Source organism: Anarhichas minor, unplaced genomic scaffold, assembly GCF_050575085.1.
Source record: "Anarhichas minor isolate MPS153535 unplaced genomic scaffold, ASM5057508v1 ptg000024l, whole genome shotgun sequence".
Lineage (NCBI taxonomy): Eukaryota > Metazoa > Chordata > Actinopteri > Perciformes > Anarhichadidae > Anarhichas > Anarhichas minor.
The window spans coordinates 10,040,241-10,062,332 of NW_027466470.1; the positions used below are offsets into that span (position 1 = coordinate 10,040,241).

The 22,092-nt window shown below is 40.3% G+C and overlaps 1 protein-coding gene across 1 annotated transcript; it reads right to left on the reverse strand.

Annotated features, from left to right (window-relative positions):
- Positions 1–2,711: 2,711 nt before the first annotated feature.
- LOC142956314 (unconventional myosin-VIIa-like) lies at positions 2,712–20,720 on the reverse strand. The gene is made up of 49 exons (XM_076097837.1): positions 20,709–20,720; positions 20,407–20,508; positions 19,120–19,272; positions 18,798–18,866; positions 18,548–18,663; positions 18,311–18,438; positions 18,035–18,177; positions 17,601–17,714; positions 17,343–17,496; positions 17,133–17,209; positions 16,838–16,957; positions 16,443–16,585; positions 16,139–16,349; positions 15,878–16,013; positions 15,624–15,790; positions 15,294–15,434; positions 14,187–14,345; positions 13,897–13,989; positions 13,509–13,603; positions 13,199–13,283; positions 12,965–13,066; positions 12,518–12,650; positions 12,176–12,417; positions 11,808–12,062; positions 11,535–11,690; positions 11,364–11,432; positions 11,132–11,256; positions 10,732–10,858; positions 10,487–10,606; positions 9,671–9,844; positions 9,256–9,483; positions 8,657–8,824; positions 8,359–8,476; positions 7,943–8,081; positions 7,667–7,836; positions 7,371–7,552; positions 6,974–7,083; positions 6,651–6,802; positions 5,788–5,941; positions 5,510–5,665; positions 5,155–5,260; positions 4,751–4,864; positions 4,354–4,441; positions 4,167–4,273; positions 3,881–4,066; positions 3,593–3,709; positions 3,412–3,495; positions 3,097–3,210; positions 2,712–2,947 (listed from the first exon to the last, which is right to left on the reverse strand). Exons 1-49 carry the CDS (start codon positions 20,718–20,720, stop codon positions 2,855–2,857), a joined length of 6,507 nt encoding a protein of 2,168 aa, XP_075953952.1. The 3' UTR covers positions 2,712–2,854.
- Between the last annotated feature and the right edge of the window lie 1,372 nt (positions 20,721–22,092).

Here is a 22,092-nt window from a genome sequence, read left to right on the forward strand (position 1 = left end):
TGGGCACGTCTCAGCGTCGACCTGAGAACAGCCTCTTGTTTGGGTGAAAACAACAGACACCCCGAAAAAACATGGCCGAAAGTTCTTGACAGCTTCTGCTTGAGGAGAACGACAGAAAATAGGGACACACACACACACACACATATGCGTGCGCACACGCCATATTCTGTGTGTGCGTGCATATGTCTGTGTGTGTGTGCGTGTATATATATACATACACGCACACACACATATACATATTTTTGTGTGTGTATACTGTACTGTATATATACATATTGATATATTTATATATATATATATATATACATACATATAAATATGTATATGTGTATATACTGTATGTATATATATATACATATTTACTGTATATTAGATATTTATATTTATATATAGTTATATATATATACACATATATATACACACATATACATATTTCTACTAATATATATATTAACATATACATATTTATAGATATACATATATATATATACATATATTTATATATATATATGTGTATATATATACATATGTACACATTTATATATATATATACACACATATACATATTTATATATATACATATTTATAGATATACATATATATAGATATACAGGCATTTATTCATATGTTGTTTGTATGAGTGAGTAGATTTTAGGCCTGATCTTGATATGCTGTTCTTCAGTCTTAAAATACAAAAAGGGGTGTGGGGGAGGTGTGTGTGGGGGGGGGGGTTGGATGCAGGTGGGAGGATAGTGATGTGGTCTGGGCAATAAGGTCTTTTGTTTCAAATTTGGTGCAGTGCATCAAAATGCCTTTGCCTTCTTGTAGGGCAGCATACACAAAACATACAGACTTCGATATTCAACTGATTGGCCTCCATCTTATTCCTACATTCCATTCTAATTTATTTTGAATGTAACAGAATACATTTACTTTAAGCCAGACTGTGAGATGAGAGTCGGCAAATGTGTCTTTCCTGATACAGAAACACTGTTTAACCTTTATTATCTGAATGGTAATGTCTATGGTAATTGTATCGGTTCAGATGATTTAAAATGATAGTAATTACACTGTTAAAGGGTCTCGTGTCGGTCTACCCCCCACCCCCGCTCCACTTGCAGTCAGATTGCATCAGGGATAGACTGTGAGGCACAGACGATAATACTGCACCTCATATGCACCTGCCTATGGTAACCTGATTTTTTTGGTCACATGGTTTCCATAGTAACAGAGCAATAGTCTTGACAGGCAATGAGGAGGATTGTTTAAGTAGTCTACTACATTACACTACTCGTGCTACACCACACACACTCACACACACACACACACACACACACTCACACACACACACACACGCACACGCACACACACAGCTGGTGATGTCATTTCAGGTATACACACTTGAGTTGTGTTGTAGTAAACTGAAGGAGCATCAAATGTCTGATGGAAAGCTGTGTGTTAGCTGATTTTGTCTTCAGCTTGTGTATAAGCCACACAACTGTTGCCTAAAACAATGATGGCCCCTCAAATATTAATACAAGTTTGAAAATACAAACAAATTAAAGAGGAAAAGAAGAAGTCGTACATTTACACAAGGTGTGATATTTCATTTTTCATATTTACATTCATGGATGCTATCTACAGTTTTATAATAGCCCTTTTCCTCTCATATAATTTCAATGGATATCAATTAACGAGGTAATTAAATGTAAAAGTATATGTGTCCATATATAAATGTATGAACATATGTACAGTATTTTGAAATTCTATTTAGTACCATATGATAAACACAATATGCATCAACTAGATCCTAGATAATATAATCATGTTTGATGGTATGAATTGCAATGTATCTTTTAGCATTGTAGGCTAACTTTCTCAGTGGAAAATGCTAACAATAATAAATTAAGAAATCTCTATTCACATTTTTGTTGAAGAGTTGTAGTTGTGAAGCCGGATGAACAAATGATGACTGAACATGTCTTCATGCAGGATTTGACTTTCAGATAAAATCCTGCATTTGGCATATTTTAATGTGCAGAAAACTGTAACTCTATTAAATAAAAAAGTATGTTAAGTATAATGATATGTTAAATTGCATTTTAAATAAAATAAAAAATGGGGGTCTCATTGTACTGGCAGAGAAAATAATATTCCAGTGTAAAGGGCACTATGGGACTAATGGTGAAAAGGAAAACCTCACCATGAATTTATGTTTTGAAATGTTTATATTATAAAATATAATATACTGAGATTAAAAATGTATAGTAGAAGCGTTTTGAAACAGTGAAAGGAGTTGAAGTGTCTGTGATGACACAGACACTTGCAAAACAATGCAAAATGCAAAACAATGCAAAACAATGCAAAATGGTCATTATCATCATCGAGTGTGTAACTTTAAATGTGTAATCCAAACCATAATGAAATTAGAGGTTTAATAAAATATATAAAAACATTAATTTAAGGCAAACGATCTACTAATCGTAATCTAATTAATCTACTGTAACTTAATGATGGAGCAGGAAAATGTATTCACTCCTCTGTGACTGCAATAGTTATTAATAAATGACAAAAAAAAGTCAATCATTTTAATCTAAATGACTCAATGTTGGACATGTTAAAGGTTTATATCACTAATTTTACATGCATCTCAATTCATGTTCTAGACTCTCAACAGTTCTCACAATGACACGTTAGGAATTGCGGTCAAAACAAAATAAATTACAATAAGACAAATTTGAACATCACTATCTTGTTAAGTAGAAGCAAATCTATATAATTTTGTCATTGTCATTTGTCATCACTGAAAGATGCAAATCGCAGCATCTCAGTCTCTGCTTTTGCTCTTGAAGTCTCAGGAAAACATCTGTTTCCTTGGTCGAAAGTTCTGCCTCTGCCTCTCGTACATGGTGATGTACGATATAAGGAGGTCCACCATTGTGTTGGCCTGATAAAGGAGGAAATGGAAGTATTTGTCAGAAAATGTGTCATTTAAAAAAAAAAAACTCAACAGACTGACTTATAGAACAATGTGTGTTGGCTTGTGCTCTGTGGATTTGGACTTTGTGAAATTCAATTTAAAAGACAGCCACTTACCTTTGAGGTTTCACAGACAAAGATGTTGCCCAGGGTGCCGATGGTCATCTCGAAGTAGTTGCCTTCACTTTGGTAATCTGTGATGCGGCTGAATGGGTGCATGACAAGCAGCTCCTAAAAGGTTGACAGTATGATTAAGATACATTAAGATGTAATCCTCCACCCACAATGGGTTATTATAAAATATAATATACTGAGATTAAATGTAACAGACTAGATTTGATTAACAGGGAAATAAAATACTAACAAGAAACATGACAAGACTGTACATATATTATTACTAATAAGGAAGAGGATATATATTAGTAAACTTACCTTTGTAATTGGGTCTATTATGCAAACTCCTTGCTTGCTGATGGAGATCCAAACTGCATTCGGGTAGCTAGATTCACAAGTTTGCTGCAAAGTCAAATGCAAATGAAATCATAATGAGGCAAAACAGTTTCCTCAAATTGTTGTCTGCCAACTTTGCTGTCATTTCATCCCGAGGACTCACTTTAACTTCAAAGAAGGAACAGCCGAAGGTCGGCCAACTCGAGATGCCTATCAGGAAGGCGATTTTGGCCTCCTGCACCGTGATGCCACTCTGCTTGTTATAGGCAGCGATGATGTGCTGCAAGTAGAACAAAAAGCAAAGAGAGAACTACTCAGTGGACTTCCCTTAACTTAGACACATTCATGGAAAAAGCCAGTTTTCTTCCTGGTGCCTCTCCAAAAGAGATGTTTTTTTAAAAGAGGAATTGTCATAAATGTCTGCCCTGCCTCTGTATATTCCTTATTCTACCTTCTTCCATTCGTCAGGGGACATCATCTTTAACTGGTCAGCAGGAACAAGCTTCCTCAGCATTCTGGGGATCATGACAAACTGCGACCTGTCTGAATCTACTTCGACTCTGAAGAGCAGCCCACCCAGGTCGGTCATGTCCTCTTTGGTGCAATTGTGGTATCCATGCAGGTACCTAGGCAGCTCCTATGTGGCGGCAAAAAAAAGAGGTTATGTGTCAAGACAATTCCGCCTGTTGAAAAAGAGTAAAAAGCAGCAGAATGAAGAGTGTGTTTTGGTTGCACACCTGTGGGAAATGGAAAGTGAGGTCTGCAACCAGGTCTTTCCCCGGGCTCACATTGAACCAGAGCTTCCTCTTGAAGATCACCCGGTAGGGCACATTGGCCTGGTTGCCTGGGACACAAAACCTCAATTATAAATATGGAAAACCACCGACTATAAAGACCTGAAGGTGTCAGTATATGAAGCATTACCTTCTTTCACTTTTTTTCCTTTCTTAACAGGCTCTGAAGTCTGCCTTAAACTGTCAAAAAAGTATTTCTGCTCCTCCAAGGTTACGAGCTAAGAATTAAAAACAGAATAATATCAGTATGTTAAACAGGTTAGAGGCACAGGGGGTTATTCCAATCACTAACTGTGAAGAAGACTATTAATTCATCAGTGTAGATAAGATTGAAATGTATGACTTCATTGTATCAAAGTTTTTAAATCAAAGTGAGTCATATTTTCAATGCAAACCAAAGCACAAAATATCCCCTTCGGCTGTCTAGAAATCAATACATCTTCATATTTTTTGTCAAACTACAATGTAGTGAATGGCTAAAAAGAATCAAACAAACAAACTCCTGCAGGAATATTAGCCAACCCCACCTTGCTTGTCGTTTTCAGGTACAGGCCGTATCCTTCAGGTGAGCTCAGTCTGAGCTGAGAGGCGATACTGTAGCACAGGTCTTTGATTGTGGTCGTCGATTTCACCTCAAATATCTGCACAAAGAACAGTTAGGATAGAAACCTTCGCTGCTATCCAAATGGACTGTGATATGAGATTTAAATATGGAAATTGGAAGTCATTTTAGAACCTCATGTTAAGAAATAAATGTGGGAGAAAAGATGTTTCCTCACAGATGGATATACCGATAATAATAGAATGACCAAAAATAAAGCTAAGCTCAAAACAGAAAAAAAAAATCATGCTAGTTAATATCAATATCACGATCAAGTGCAAGCTAATGGACATCTCATCTAAGTGTTTAGAGGCGAGTGTTGTGTCTTACATCACTTGTGTCAGTTGGGAAGTGGACTCTATGGAAGATCTGGGTGCTGTTCTGTTGGATGGCGTCCACTTCTACCGGATGGGGAGGAAGCTTCCTGGGCTCCTTACTGAGGTTACAAAGCATTCCAATACATGTATTGTACACACTATTGTGATTTAAAAACATGCACTGATGATTCCTATTACTTATTATGACTAAAACAGTAATGAACTAAATATGGACCAACAGTTTTTCAAATGTAGTTATTCATTCATGACCTAACTACCAGTAACAAAGCCTTTGCACAGGATGTTGCAGTCATCACATTACATTCTACATTTATTTTTCTTATTTCAGTATCTAACTCCAGGCTGACCTGCACATTCCGTTCAGCCTCTGCAGGCAGCCAGGAGCCAGCTGGTCTCTGGGACGTGACTCCAGGAAGCACTTTGTGTGTCTCATCAAATTCTGACTGGGCGGGAACAAGCCCAAACACAGCCACATGAGCTGCCACCCACGCTCCATACTCAACCTGAGAGGGAGGGAGAGCCAGAACAGCAAGGGGGGGGGGGGGGAATCATAGGGGATTTTATATGTTGGCTCTTGATCGTGTGTGAATGCTTTAACATACAGAAGTACACGCGGAGGGAGCACCTGTTGCTGTTGCTGGTCATCTGTCTCATAATCTGGCAGTAGACCTCGTCCTGCAGAGCTTCATGCTGCGTGGCAGGACCAAAGATCTGGTCAGTCAGCTCTAAAGGACTGCGAGCATGTTTGATGGGGTAGTCGCCCATGTACTTCAGGATAGGTAGCAGCCACGGTTAAGGATTCACACAGACTAAGTTCTGTATCACATAGTCCTTTATGTGTTGTAGACCAGGGGTGTCAAACACGAGGCCTGCTAAAGAAATTAATTAGCAGAAATGATAACTTAATTGAGGTTTGAAGAAACAGTTTTTAGTCGTAGCCGAGAGATCAGCGAGACATCTCAGGCTGTTCATCATCTGTTTAGTAAATGGATTGTTCATCAATTGTGTATGTTTTCTCGTACCTCTTCACACTAAAAGAAAGGGACAAAATGGGAGGTGTTGCTATTTATAGGTTATTATGCAATGGTTTTAATGCTCCGGCCCACTCGAGCTCAAATTGGGCTGTATGGCCTATGGGTGGCTAAAATGAGTTTGACAACCCTGTTAGAGTGACTTATTCCTCTAAAAAAAAAAGGTGCAGATTACATGCAGTTAATTAGGTGTAATAAACAATTTTGTGAGTGAAAACAACATTATTATCTGATGTTTTCATTCGAAACTTGAAATTTCTCGTCATCAGTGAAGCTGGGAGAAACTCCCTGCAACAGAATACGGTTTGGAAAATCCCCTGAACCATGTTGAGAATTTGGGGTTTTAACAAGGTCAACATTATCAAATGTTTCAGCTGTTACTGAAACAGGGATGTGAGTGGAACGGCGTCCAAACTTTCCCTCATCTGCAACAGGGAAGCATTAGTTTGAAGGATATCAGTGAAGGTGCTGCAGGCCAGGTTGCTGAGATCAGAGTTGTGGGCCAGACTTCTCATGAGGGGCTGTTTGAGAGGTTCTCTGGAGCTAGCCCACAGCTTCTCCCTGATGACCCCTTTAGACGCACCTTGTCGACCGGCATTACCTGCAGGCCTGCGACAGACAGGGAGCAAACTGTGTGAGCACATTGGTCCTACTTGCTTCCTGAGAGTTTTTTGCTCTTTGCAACACTAATAAACAACCTGCCATTCATATAGAGTAAAATAAATGTCTGACATATTGTTTGACGAATATTCATAATGTAAATTTGAAAAATAATAATACCTGAAGTTCTCAAATGCAAACTCTTTTAAAGAGGTAGGAGCCACTGATTCGTTTCTCTGTGTGGCGTTTTGTGTTGTTGGTGGTTTCCTTTGGCCTGGACTGAGCAGCTCCTGAGGGGTCAGAGGCAGTTCATTAGTTACACCACAAGGGCAGCTCATACGAAACATCACACTCATGGATCCACTGCTAAATTTGGCCTTTACAGTTTTTGATACGTTGTTACATTATGTAAATACAAACAACAATTTTATTTACAGGCTATATTTATACATGCCACTATTTCTATAAACTGATTTTAAATTATTCATATTCACTCTCTTCTAATGTCCTCTTTTTATAATAGTGAAGTTGAATGCTGAAATATAATAATTTTACAATAAAAGATGGATAACTCTACCAGCATAACGTCAGTGGGCTTCTCGAGAGTCGGCAGGAAGTGCACTGTATCCCTGTGGACCGCACCACTGGCACCGGTCCGCTGGTTGGTAACTTCCATCAACTTCTTATCAGGAGAACGTTCTTCATCTTTCTCTACTAGCAGAAGGTCGCCTCGTTTACAAACCACGAACATGGGGTCATCTGTAGAAGGATGGAGAAAGAGAGACATATGTGTGTTTTTTGTGCATGAATGGGATAAAATAGACTTCATATGTGCAAGTGTGTTTGAGCCTAATACTATATGTAGACTCTTACCTGGTTTACTGGCATCCTGTTGAGCCAGTGCATACACTGAGCGCTGTCTCAGCCCGTCCAGGTTTTTCTCAATAAGTGCGCCCATGTCCGCAGCGTCCCATGATTTCAGGACATACTCTCCTTTGACTGTGGTCAAACTCAGTGACTGGGTGTTACTGAAATGACTGTCACTAGAACGGTTATATACATCAAAGTGTTATTTGTTTGATGTTTTTACTCAGAATGTTTTGCAAGGAAAAAAAATGATTATATCAGCAGAACATGAATTGTCCATACCTGATCATGTGTACTTCCTTTACTTCTAGGTAAGGAATCTCAAGGAGGCTCTTGTCTCTGCCATCCATGAAGAAGATGCCACTCCAGTTTATAGCCACAACAAATCTGCTTTTGGACAAAGGAGGTCCTGTGGACAGATATAGGAATGCAATGTTTCAGAAGCAGCGCTCTGCCATTTCTTAAATTACAACTAGTAATCTGAGATCAGTGGGGATGCACAGACATACTAATAACATTAAATGGTGACATTCATCTGCAGTAAACCCAGCTGCAGTAAGAAAATATTTTTTACCCTTTTTCAAATTCGTTTTTTGATTTTTTTTAAAATATATTTTATTAAAACCTCTCTGGGTGTTGAGTAAAACATGTATTGCATGTTAAATACTGTGGGTAATATAAACTGTATGATGACTGACCTGATATCAATGTAGCTTCATAAAATTTGGAGAAGTGCAGGGGCCATGCGTGTTGGGCGTTGTTGACCAGTTCTCCTTTTACGCTGTCTGTTTTCGGCTTCGCGTTGACATAAGGACCCTGTAGGACCAGGAGGTAAGAATTATCCAGAGGTGACTCACCTTTTTTTGTATGTGATAAAGAAATAAAACTGAAAATTGTATTTAGAACACTACACATGGCACACACAAATTAGTTTTAGGCTTATAAAATGCATACAGAGTCTAATTTTGGCCTGTTGTTTAATTCCATGCACTATACCTTTAAGTGTTCTGCGCTGATGAGTTGGACCCACTTTGTCATCGATTTGTTCTCAATAAGGGTTGTGGTGATGCATTCCTTCACCACCTTCTGGACGTTGTCTTTGTTGTATGTAGACCCAAACTGGATGTAATAGTACTTTGCTGCCAGCTGGACGTATTCATCCTCCTGAGAGACGCAACATGTTTTTATTTGATACAGTTTACACAAAATCTGAAGAAATTGTTCCTTATTTTGAATTGGTCATTTATATCATGTAACATGCTGCCAACGTCGCTCATTTACACATCTAGGAAATAGGGAGCAACATTATGATGCTAACCTCGTTATTGTTCTTTGTTCCTAGTGTAGCATCACACCAAAGGGCCAATATAATTAGCCTGTTAAAGAACTGCTACTTCTTCATATAAAAAGGTGGAGAGAAGAAGACGTAGGGGTACAAATTCTGTGCTTTTTCGATATAAAATTCACATCTTTCACAGACAAAATCCAACCCGTGACCATACAAATGTTGGGTTCTGTCTTTTAGTTTTACAAGAGAAATGAAGTTATAATAAGTATGTAAAAGTAAACAAAGTCCTCTCACTCCTGAGCCTCACCTTATCACTGGTGTACTCTCCCGTCTTGATTCCCTCGATAACCTGTCTGTAGATTAGATCTGTGCTGATCGGGTCTACTGAGCAGTCGTGCCAGGGTGTGAACAGTTCCTTGCGGATGGAAAGTGTCCAGGGGGTGTCCTTCTCCTCCCTGCCCTGCCTCCTCATCTCCTGCTCGCACTGAGACACTGCATCGAATACATGCTTCCCACAGCTGCCCAGAGACCACATCTGGAGACGAAAGACGGTTTAAGAGCGTGGTTCACTACAATATTTTGAACTGGAATTCAGCACTGATATTAAGAAACTGGAATCACAGTTTATGGGACAACCAAACACATGTGCACTTTTGTTTGCAAAAAAGAGGGGAAGGTCTGACTGAATAAGACGAGACAAGACATGTGGAAGTGAAGCACACCTTGTCATAGAGACTGATATACAGGGAGAATCCGTATGTGTCTCGAAGATCAATCTTGTCAGCCACAGCTTGACAGACTTCAGCAGAGGTGGAAGCCGAGTCCATTTGTAGACTGACAGTGCGGTCGTCCAGTATGGTCACAGACACATCTATGGGCTCCTTGGACTTGGCAGCCTGTCAGCAGAGAAGAAAGAGTCGACTGAATTGAAATTAGGCCTAGCTGGTTTTATTAAGGTATACCAGGGTATTTACAAATCCTGACGGTAGGATTTTCAATACCATCATAAATACAGAAGCTCCACGTTCTATGACGCTGTATCGATGTGCTTTATTGTAGTGCACCGCACGCGCCACCAGAGGTTAGTCTCTACTTGTGGAACAGGCAGCTGAGCCGAAAAAACAGGTGACTTCGACTGGTGTGGATAAAGTTACAGGACTAGTAATAAAAGTAAAATTCCTCTGCCGCATTTTGGGGGAATTATGGATTTTTCTTCTTTAAACTACAGAAGCAGTTTTAAGCTACATGATTGTATTCAACTGCCACCGCCACCTGCAAATCATCTCTGCCCACTGATGTAGGGTAAGACCCCCCCTCATACCTCATATACCCGTGTGAAATGACAGGAAAGTATGAAAAATAGATAACGCCAAATGCTTATAGAAATTCAAGAAAAAAATTCAATACTTTAAAGTTTCATAGCTGATTGATGCGACGTGTGCTGCTCAAGAAAATATTTTTTCTTCAACAATAAACTTGGCCAAGAAAATAATGTCAAGAGACGACGCAGACAAAGAAATGTGATTCAGTGCTTCTACCTGTTCCTCTATCCAACAGGGCAACTCCTTTCTTCCTCCGTTGGCTATTATACGGCGCAGCCGCTCACTACAGTATTGTCTGTAACCACTTGGACCTCTGCGGACAAAAGTCTCCAAATACTGTGGAACAGAGGAGAATAGAACAGTGTCAATAGAATACACCACCAACTAAAGAATGATGACAATTTCTAAACTATTTTTTTACTAAATTTATATTTTTTACTGAATGCTTGCTGCAGACTGACCTTTTCGAAGAGGTCTGTTGGGGGGAAGATCCCAAGACAGATGGAAAGAAGGATCCAACCTTGCGTACGGCTCTTCCTGTTCTTATTGTTCACCAGCTGCTTACAGATCTGGCAGTAAATCTCATCCCTGCACAGGCCGAGAAACATGAGAGCAACAGTGATAAACAAGACAGTAGAAGAGTATAAGAAGAACTGATCAATGAATGCAACAAGATGCAAGAGAAACATCAATAGTTCAGAAGGCGGTTAAAACGTTAATGATGGAAAAAAAGGAACAAATTTGATTGATATAAATCTTATGTTATATGGCTGCACAATGCTGCTCCACCGTATACAAACGTTATATCTGCATATCTATGTTTGTTCCTCCCTATAGTGTCAACAATCATTCCATCTCTACCTTATGTCTGGTCTCGATAGAGCGTATCCGATGATAATGTGTAGTTTTTCCAAAGATGAAAGTGGCCGATCCAGTGTCGGGCCCTCTCCGATCAAAATGTCGTCGTCCTCCATAATGTTCTCTGGCTGGTAAAGATGACAAAAAAAAGTAAAAATTAGCATAAGATGCTCATACTGAAGCAACAGAGAAATAAAGATTGATTGATTAATATTAGAGCAACATTAGTGCTGACCTCCTCCAGAATGACGGAAGCTTTTCTGTTTCCACCTCCGAGCTTTTTCTTGTTCTTCCTCAGTATTTTCTATTCAGAAAAGACATGATAATTAGAGGCTGTTGTTTGACATTCAAGGTGATCTTCTGTATTATGCAGCAGCAGAAAAAGAAACTTTTTGTAATATGTTACCTGGTCCAGTCCCACCAGGCTGCTCAGCCTCCTGCCTTGCCTCTGAGGCATATGACGGGAGATGGTGCTGGATGCTTGAGACATTGCGTCCACAGATTTTGGTTCTTGCAAGTCCTCCATGAAACGCAATATAATCCACCATACAGTCAGACACGCCTGAAGGAAAAATTAGCAAAAGATGAGACGAAACTGGGGGTGAGCTTTGGCAAAAGCTGGAAATCTTTGCAGCTGACGGTAAGACAGCTGCCTCTTTGTTCCTCTCGGTCCACTCACCAGTGCATCGCCCTCGTCATCGTGGGGCAGAAGCGGCTGCTTGAGTCTCTGGTTGAAGTGCGTGTGGCCGGTGTTGCTCTCGAAGTGAAGGATGCTGAACTTGAAGAAGGAAAACTCATCACTGGCGTCATCAAACTCGTCCTCGTCCTCTTCCAGCGACGGGGTAGGGGTTGGTGAGCGTGAGGCCGGAGCGATGATTTCCAGCTCTGATGTCTCAACTGAAGTTTCCTCCACCGGCTCTGGCATGTTCCTCTTCTTCTAAACAGTAAAAATATAATTAACTTTAAGGATTCAGTAAATTAATTATATATGATAAAAAGGCTAACCATGCATTAATGTCACATTTCACATCTGAAATATTGCCTAACCTCAAATTCATCTGAACGGTGTGCTTCCTGTTTTACCACTTCCACAGGAGGCGTGGGCTGGAGATCATACGTGTGCTCCTCTGAATCCTGTTCATCGATTGGCTCCGGCTGCTCTTCATAGATTGGCTCAGGCTCCTCTTCAGCTAGTTGGGATTGAGCGATAACTTTCAGTCGCTGCTGAAGCTCCAAAGCAATCTTCTCTTCGTTCTCTTTCGCCAGGCGCAAAAGAGAGGCCTGTGAGGAGGGGTTGGGTTGAGAGAAGATATAGAAACAAGAGGTGAAAAGGTTTGTTAATACAACACGCCTATTGCTTAACAGTGATTATGTTATCTCTAGTTTCAAGACTTTCAGTTCTTACGTCATCTCTCATCTTTTGAGCTGTTCTCCTGGCCAGGAGTCCTCTTCTATGAGCTTGCAGCAGTATGACTGCGTCTCTCTTCTGCTTCCAGTCCTTCCTCACCTGGTAGCCTCGAACCTGCAGTTTAACAGAAATGATTAATTTTCTCACGAAATAATTAACTAATCTCTTTTTTTTAAGTTTGTGTTGCAAAAGGACCGACAATAAGTAGTTTTTTGCTTCGCTGTAATAATAATAATAATAAAAGTGAAATTCACACATTTAACATATAAAAATAGTAGTAAAATTGATTAAAATCAAAAATGCATTTTAAACACGTTAACGTACGTGTATATATCTACACACAAAAATAGTTAAACTTTCAACCTCGGACACTGAAAATGTAGTAACGCTACACTGTAAATACCATGTACAGTATGTATAGTACATGCCTGGCTTTGTATGGTTAGTGCTGCTGCTCGCTGTCTTTGGTACTGTAACCACAGCTTACGGCTGCGGATCTTTGATGCCAGCCGTTCAAAGCCGTGCCGGAGCTGGTTGAAGCAAGAGTGGAAACAAAGGACAAGGCCACTGGACTTGAGATAAGTTATAGCAAACATCAAAGAGAGAGCAGGGTGTCAACTATGCAAGCTCTGAGTTCTATAAAAGGTTATTAAGCATCAGACCTTTCTTGTCATTTGGTTGTGTCTGTAAGCTCTCCAGTGATTCTGCAACACCACAGCTGCCCTCCGCTTCTTCAGGAAAGACTTTCTGTAAAATAAGCAAAAAAAGAAACCTCCATCACACATCTTTTTCTGTGACACCACATTTCATCTGGAAGTATATGTATCTCAATAAAAATACCAAATCTGTAGCTAAAGTTTAGTAATACCCAGACCTTTAGAGATAAACAAAGAAATGTACCCATGACCTCATTCAGTTCTGAGTTCTTTATATCTATGTGATTTCCCCTTTTAGTCTTCTTAGAATCTGCACCTGTCTTTGTGTCCCAGCATGACCCTCTGGATCACCAGAACTATCTTGCTGAGCTTGTGTTCCCTCACTCGTTCCAGGACGGAGTCATGAGCATCCTGAAATAAAGTGAGAAAAGACACAATTCTACTTTCTGATTTATCCAGAAAAACATCGTTGCGATCCATGATGTTCCAAGATTAAATCATCCAAATCTTATAAAAAATAAATCAAGTAAACTGCAGCATACAGTAAGGACTTAAATATGCACAAATCACCGAAGAGAGGAAGTAATGTCAACAGTTTAGCTGCTAGTTCGTAATACTGTTACTACTTTACCAGTTAATATTGTTACTGTTAATCTGCAGTAAAGCTGTGTTACATCATGGTTTGAATTAAAAGTTTTCCTCACCCTCAGGAAGATCTTGGTCCTGCCTATTTTCCACTCGTCAGCTCCTTCAAACACTGTCTGGCAGATGGCCTCACAACAGGCAGCAGATGTCTCCTGGAGACAATAAAGATGATGAAGAGACACTAATGATAGCCCAAATTCCTCCAGGGGAAAGACGATAAAAAAGTACACCATCATGTGGCCATCATAATCGCATGAACAGTATTATCTTGAGTGACATTTAGCAATAACATTTTAGATTCCAGAAAGATTTTATGAAATCATTGTAACGTATGATCATCACGACTAACAGTTCTGGGGTCACAGACGGTCGTCTGCAGGAGCACCCTGTAGCGCTTCAGGAAATCCTCAAAGGTGTGGCGAATTGGGTATCCCAGCTTCCGGATGCGAATGGTGTCCATCATGCCGGAGTATCTCAGCTGACGCATACACAGCTCTCTGTCAAACGCCTACAGGAGAGCACATTAAAGGGGGTTTGTATATTCTTTCTATACGGGCCAGAGTATCATTTTTGTTTTCTTCCTACACAGCACCAGCAAAATCACCTCTGCAAGTCCACTGTTCATATTGTTATATATATATATATATACTGTATATATATATATATATATATATTCAACCTGAGGGGGACATCAACGTGTGTACCACAATCCATCAAAAATTTCAATTTAAATGTCAAATGTCAAGCTCATTGCTAGAGGAAGAGTCAGAGGATCACCAAATGTATTATCATCCATTGTCTGGGAGCCATGAATGCATGTTCATCATGTATGTTGAGATATTTCAAAGGATAGATTTAAACTTTGGCTTGCTAATGGCACAATAAGAAAACTCAGGGGATTGCAACACAGTAGTAACAAGAAAAGTCATCCTCTGGGGACCATGAATGCCTGTATAAAAGTGGGGGGTAATCCATCCAGTAGTTGTTGAGATATTCCAATCAGAACCAATGTGGTAGACCAACTTCTTTCACTACAGCCATGGCACTAACATAAAATAATGGTGGACGGATGAAGATACATTTTAATTTAAAAGGGTGCGGAAAGCTTCCCGGTTACTATCCCAACATGGTATATTATATTATATTGTCTTATTTTTCCGGAAATTTGGTCAATTACTTTATGGCACAAAACAGGAAGAGTTCGTTGTTTATCCAGTGCAAGGACAGATGGTAGCGGGGCTGAATGGCAGGAAATTAATTGTATCTTCTTCAGTTAAGGCAAAGGAGAAACAAACAAATGCAGACAGGGACGGTTGACTCACAACAACAAGATTTAGGAGAAATGTCTTGATTTTTGTAAACAGTACTGCAACTTTTCTCAACCCTCATGTCATTTGTTTATCGAACATAATTGCTCAATTATACGGTTATGTTTAAAAGCTCTAGTGTCACTCACCTTAGACTGCTTTTCATTGTTGGGCTTGAAGCAGCGGATGAAGAAGGGCTGGCAGGCGGACAGAGCCTTCATGAGGGAGTCCAGAGACTGACGGAACTGACCGCTCAGCGTCGCCACCTGTTTACGGTTGTCAGTCTGAGCCTGCACGGATGATAGAGAGGACACTAAAATGTGGAAATGTGTGCGAACTGTAAATTGTCACACAATGTCACTATCGGTGCTTGTTCACTGTATCCCAATATGCACCACAAATAAATGTCCATCAAAAACAAGTGGATTATATTTGTAGCAAAATGAAAGTAACTGGCTGGTGAGGTTATAGTTTCATACCCGAAGGGAGGTCTTAGGTGTCATGATGATCTTTTTGTTTTTACTAATCTTCACACCATTGGTTGAAAGCTCAGTCTCAAAAACCTGACGAAGCAGCTTGTTGGTGGTCATTTCAATCATCTTGATTATGTCAAAACTGACGGCATCTCTGTTCTTCTCCAGGAACCCTAAACAGAAAGAAAAAAAAACATTGCTCAGCTCACATTACGCTTTTAGTCTTTAGTTTGACTTTTTTTTGCATTTTGCCTTTGTACCTTCGGAGTCGTAGTAAACTACGCCTGCAAAGTGGCGAATCCCAAAGTCTGTGTCGTGTTCACTTTTGGAGGCGATGTAGGTTTTGTTCCCTCTGTGTTGCTGGTTCATCTTGTTCAGCAAAGTGAAGTCTGAGCCCTGTGACACATCAAAACATATTTCGAATTAAAAACAAATGGAAATATTTGACTGAACTGGCAGATTTTACAGTAAAAGCTTAACTAATGTTTGGTTTGTGAATCAACTAAAAAGCAATACACCACCTTTGGAAATTGGCTTTCTTCATCTATGAGAGCCAGCAGGTTACAGGGTTTCACAGCCAGAACGTCCAGGATGCTTTGATTGTCACTAAATTTGATGTTATTCCACACAATGTCCTCTTTCCGGTACTCCTTCTGCTCCAGCTTGAAGATGTGGCCCACGAAGAACTGCTGCAGCTTTTCATTGGCAAAGTTAATGCACAGCTGCTCAAAGCTGTGAAGCGACAGGATGACATTAACTTTCAAGTTACCACAGAGTTGTGCTACGCTCAGCTTTAATTAAGGGAGTGTGAAGAAATGTCCTGACCTGTTTGTGTTGAAGTTCTCAAAACCAAAGATGTCGAGCAGGCCGATGGACTGGAAGGAGGATTTGGGGCTGCTGGTCAACTTCTTATAGATGACACCGTTGATTTTCCCAACGATCCATATGAACAACTTATTGTAGATTGCCTGAGAGATCGGCCACAAATAACCAAGGAATGTTAACCCCTAAAATGTATTCGTGACTGTATGGTTGTTTGTTTAATATTCTCTGTGCAATCAAAGGTCAAAATTGCCCCATGCAGCTGAATTGGCATACTTCCTTATAAATTATTATCCAGCATTCATAGGGTAATGTTCATTAGTTTCATCTAGGGACAGGGATTAGGATCCAATAAGGAAGTATGCAACTCTCTGATTTACTGCCACTGGCTTCATTACCTTGACAAAGGCGTCTCTACAGTCAGAGGCCTGATCGGCGCTGAGGGGTTTGGTCACCCTCTCTCTGTTGGTCATAAAGGAACGATGGGTCAAACTCGTCGCCAGGGAAGACTTGTGGACCTGAAAAGAACAGATAAGAACGTCATCATTTAATGCTGAAGAATGAAGATCCGTTGATGGTGCAAGCTGGTTCATGTTCACTCAATCTCCTATTCGCAAAACACACTGTGAAAAACATACAGAGTCTCGTTGTCAATCACTCACTAAATATGAGCGTAGAGAAGAAAGTGCCCACCTCCAGTATTGATGCTGCGATGCTGAAGTGTTCTGACTTGCTGACGTCACTGGTTTCCAAGTTATTTTGCGTGTTTGCTGGTGGGAACACGAGATCAAATGTAACAACAACAACAACACCAAAAGTATTTGACAGAAGACGGTGTAGAGGCAGACTGGAAATGGGGGAAAGAGAACTGTATGACCTGGAATCTAAAATGCATGCACTCACCCTGGAAGCAGATGTTTCCCAGGTGTAATATGGCTGCCAGCAGCTTGAGGATTTCCTGACACTGGCTCTCTGAGAAGGTCAGGATTTTCATCGCGGAATAAATTCTTTTGTAGTCCTTAGCATCGTCCCTGCCTTCACACACGATACTGCTGCCCTGCAGCACATGTGAGCAAAGGTTTAGATTATTTTACTGTCTGTAGATGACGTGCTTGTTTTGGCTAAGGTGACAGAATGAGCTGCAGGTAGATATTGTAATACCTTAGAGAGGAATTTGTACTCCTTAGCATCTCCAAGGCTCAAGGTTTTCTTCTCCTCTGCCGTGACTCCTGCCAGCATGCAGTAAAATATGTGGTAGTTTCTCTCCTCCAGGGCCTGAGGTTGTGGAGAAAAAATGTGCTATTATTGCTACAAAAGGATAAACTAAAAGTGTGTGAAAGGTGTCACTTTTCTGTCAAGTGGGTGTAAATGAACACAGTCAAATGAGCTAGTAATATTTCATATGGCTTTGTGTGTTTTCGCTCCTCAGTACAGTGAACGAGAGGGATGACAGGCAACATGGAATGATTTACTTGCTCTACAGGACATAGATCGCTTGTTGACCATGATAACAGCATGTTTATCTAACCAGCCCTGCCTTTATAGGTTATCTGCCCAGATAAGAGGAGCTAGGTGTTTGGAAAGAGCTAACCCACCTGATGGCAGACACGAGATTTCTCCAGAAGATACTGTTCCACACGAGCACCCTCAATCATTCCGTTCTTATTGAAGAAGATCTCCAAATATTTCCCAAAGCGACTGGAGTTGTCGTTGCGGATTGTTTTTGCATTTCCAAACGCTGCACGAGACAGAACAGGGATATTTGAGCACTGATTGTTTTTGTTTTACCCCTTATTCTGTGTTGTTGCCTGTCTGTTGAGTACAACTGCATGTCTCGGTATCATTGAAGCACAGTTGTGTTGATGTGGTACCTTCTAGTATTGGGTTAGACTCCAGGATCTGCTGTTCAATCTGCTTCTCAGAGAGCTCACCACTGACTGCTGCCAAGTACTGCAGGATCAGCTTAGTGCTCTCTGTCTTCCCTGCTCCTGATTCCCCACTGAGGAAAAGTCAGAAAAAATGAATTAGTGATCAGAAAGTAAAAACCTGAACACTAACTCTATTTAAGACTGCCTATCGGCAACAGTTTACAAGTGATTCATTCTGACCTGATTATGCAGCACTGGTTGCTGAGATGACGCATCATGTTACAGTAGCAGGATTCAGCGATGGCGAAGATGTGCGGGGGGAGTTCCCCCAGCTTTCGACCATGGTACAACTGCACCTGAAGGACAACAGGATACACACATGAATCACCACTGTAATCTACGACGACGAGATCCAAAGTTAGATGATAAAGGCAAAATGATCTGAAACTGTTGTACTATTAGTAGTTCTAGCAGTTACTACCAGCCTTACCTGGTCACCTGAATACAAATGGAAATCCTGATATGGATTCACTGCCACCAGCACAGAGCCTGTGTAGGTCTACAATCAGAGGGAAATGGCTGTGTAAGACATTTAGTGCATAGGACAGTTAAATTACCCAGATTATGGGTTACCAGGATTTAGTTTGAAATGCTCATTGAAAAATGTCAAATTTGGTTTTGTTGGTCTTGACTCTTGTCAGGAAACATTTCAGGTGAAGCTGTACTTTCAAATGTCAAATTCATTCACCCCAGTGGCAGGTTGCTCACTTTCAAATGTATACTACAGTTTGCGTGTTGCATGTGTGCCTTACATAGATGATGTCTCGTTTGTGTCGGAGAAGGAGGTTCCTGAGGAGACCGGCCTCGGTCATGTCTCCAAGTTTGATCATGTCATCCACACCCTCCACTGACGTAGGGTGCATGATCCTGACAGAGGCCTCCTGCTCCTGGGAAAGACTCTGCTCCTGGGAGGTCAAAGTAAGAAACTACAATTACCGCCTCGTGGTTGTATGCCTCCGCCAAACAGTCAAGGTGCAGTTTATGTCCAAAATTACATTACTTCATCATTGTATCCTATTACACATTAAAGTGAAAATGACGCTTACTAAGCCCCGCCGCTACTTCCTCAAGCTGTCAGAGCTAACTATGGAGCTCACACTGTCACTAACTGCACTCACTCGATAAATATCTAATATTTTGGAGGAAAAAAAAAAGCGATTTCAGAAAGAAGCAGAGAGAAGGATCTACAATTTGCATTTGAAGGATGTATCCTGGATGTCAAGCTGATTGATCAGCGAAAACTGGTTAAAAAGATAAAGATAGAAGCTAAAGCCAACAGATCACAGTGTAAAAGTGAATGAAATTAAGGAGCAGCACTGTGCCTGTAAAGCTATTTTATTCACTGTTACAATCATTAAAAAGCAAAAAGCAGCATGTGTATACATTCGGGGACCCTTCAGTAGCTTGTTTAGCATGGGCGTGCTAACGCTAGTAAATTATGTGCTAACGTTCTGTGCTAATGTTAGCTCCACAGTTTAACAAACGCATATCTCCTTCCAACCTCTCCGGGTAACGAGTATCTTTATTACACAACGTTCAACCATGACTCGCTCGAAATCCACAAAACCAGCCTGAAAATGAAGAACATCTGGAACGATTGATGAGAGTCTACGGAGCACAGCCGGTTTGTTGACGTACCCTGGTTAGAGCCGGCCGATGCGACGCTACTATTGGCCAGTCTGCATTTGATTAAGGGTCAGTTGGCATTACTAGCATATCAATTATTGAGCTTTGGCCAAAAAATGTGTTTTGTGGTAAGGTCACAGGGACCTTGACCTTTCACCTTTGACCACAAAAAAAAAAAAAAAATGAATTCTTCTCAAATCCAAGTGGACATTTGAGGCAATTTTTTGCGAGTGCTTCCAGGCGTTCTTGAGATATCGCATTCACGAGAATGATCCGGACATATGGACGACCTGAACTCAACAACTTAATGCCATCGCAGAGGCAAAATAAAAGGTGGATCCCGACTGAAAATGTTTTTACGATGCTTCAACATATATATTTTGCTGTTCAACTAGCCAGTAAATAGTGTTTACCTTTCCCTCATCGTCCACGAGTAACCGTTGACCAGATGGGGTTACTTTGACCTTCGCTCCAATGGGTACCCCGATGTCAGAGTCCACCCAGACCCACTCCCCCTGAAAATACAGAGCACAATAAATATGTTAACAAATCCACCTTTGTGTTTTAATGTCCCTCAGAATACAGAATGTTTGATGTGACTACCTTTTATCGGTTTACAGTATTTCCTTGAATGAATGACTGCAGGAAAGTATTTTCTGGGAAGCAGTAATCTCATCAATAAAATCCGTACTCATGACTCATTTTTTCAGCTTACCTTTCTCAGCATCACCAATTTTCAGCTCTCCTACTCCCTACATAAAGAAATCCATATAATGAGTTGTGAAGTTTCAAAGAAAAGGCAAAACTGATTCCAAAAAATCATATTCAGCTGAAATTTTAGCTCATCGGCATCATAGAAAACGTAACTTCTGTTATACAGTATTTATTTTAAAGCCCACTGTTGTGCTCAATGCCAATGGTTACAGTGTACATGGGTAACAGAATAATAAAGCATGTAATGTAACATATAACAAAAAAGAGATCTACCTATCAGTCCTTTTATCAGTGATCTTCATTAATTCCCAGTCTTTGAGCCGGCTGTAGAGCTGCTGTTTGTCCCGACGAGCTCTTGAATCCGTCTCAATATGAATGAGGAAGAGACGCAGCTCTCCTTTGACTGACAGATTCATTTTATGGCACTTTGACTTTGAACCCGCTGTAGCAGAAATGAGGAGGAAGAGAAACTGATCTTACACAGAGGTTATGTCATATCAGTCGTGTCTTCAGCTGCCACGCTGGTCAAATTTCTTTTTTTTTTATCTGATGGGGAAATCTGCAAATGCAGTCTGATCAAAAAATCAATGGCGTTCATGTAAAAATACAAATCGGATGCTATTTTAGAACAATGAGCTCATTCATATATTGTCATTGAACAACTCTTTGTATAAATGGCTTTCACGTAGACTGACCATAGTCATTGTGATGCATTTATGTGCAACCTTTGGACCCTTGTTGTAGAAATCAGAGGAGCCATGGCAACAAAGATGTAAATATGAGATTAAACAAATTATCTTTCGAATCGAAGGAGGACCAGCTTTAGGCTTATTATTTGTGTGGTGGTACAGTTGTAATGATATTCTATCAGTTATCTGCTGTGTCAGGTTAAAAGTTGGACTTCATACCTTAAGGGAAACCTCCCTCTAAAAGGAAAATGTGAGTTATCTGCACTACTATACAATTACAGTCATATGGTTGTGGGGTTAAAGTCAAACAGTGCACTGTGCTGAGATGGGAGTCAATGCGGGTATAGACTGGTGTCAATGTGTTTAGCTCTGATAAGGAATTCTTCTCAAGGTATAGAGAGGAATATAAAAAACCATAAACACGTCACTGCAATTTGCCCGTGCTACTGTTCCAAAGGTGAGTCACTTCAACACTGCCTGTGAACTTAGGTGTGGTGATGGTAAAATGTTCTTACATCACAGATTAGCTTCCTGTCTCAACTCATCTGCCTGATCTTTAAGTTCATTTTTATTCTTTTTTTTTTTTACAAATGAAAAAGTTTAATTTGTAGCCAATAAAAAAACCTTGTTGATTCAATACACTAAAGGGTATTACTCATGGTTGTATAAAAAGAGCTGGATACAGCGATGGAGGCG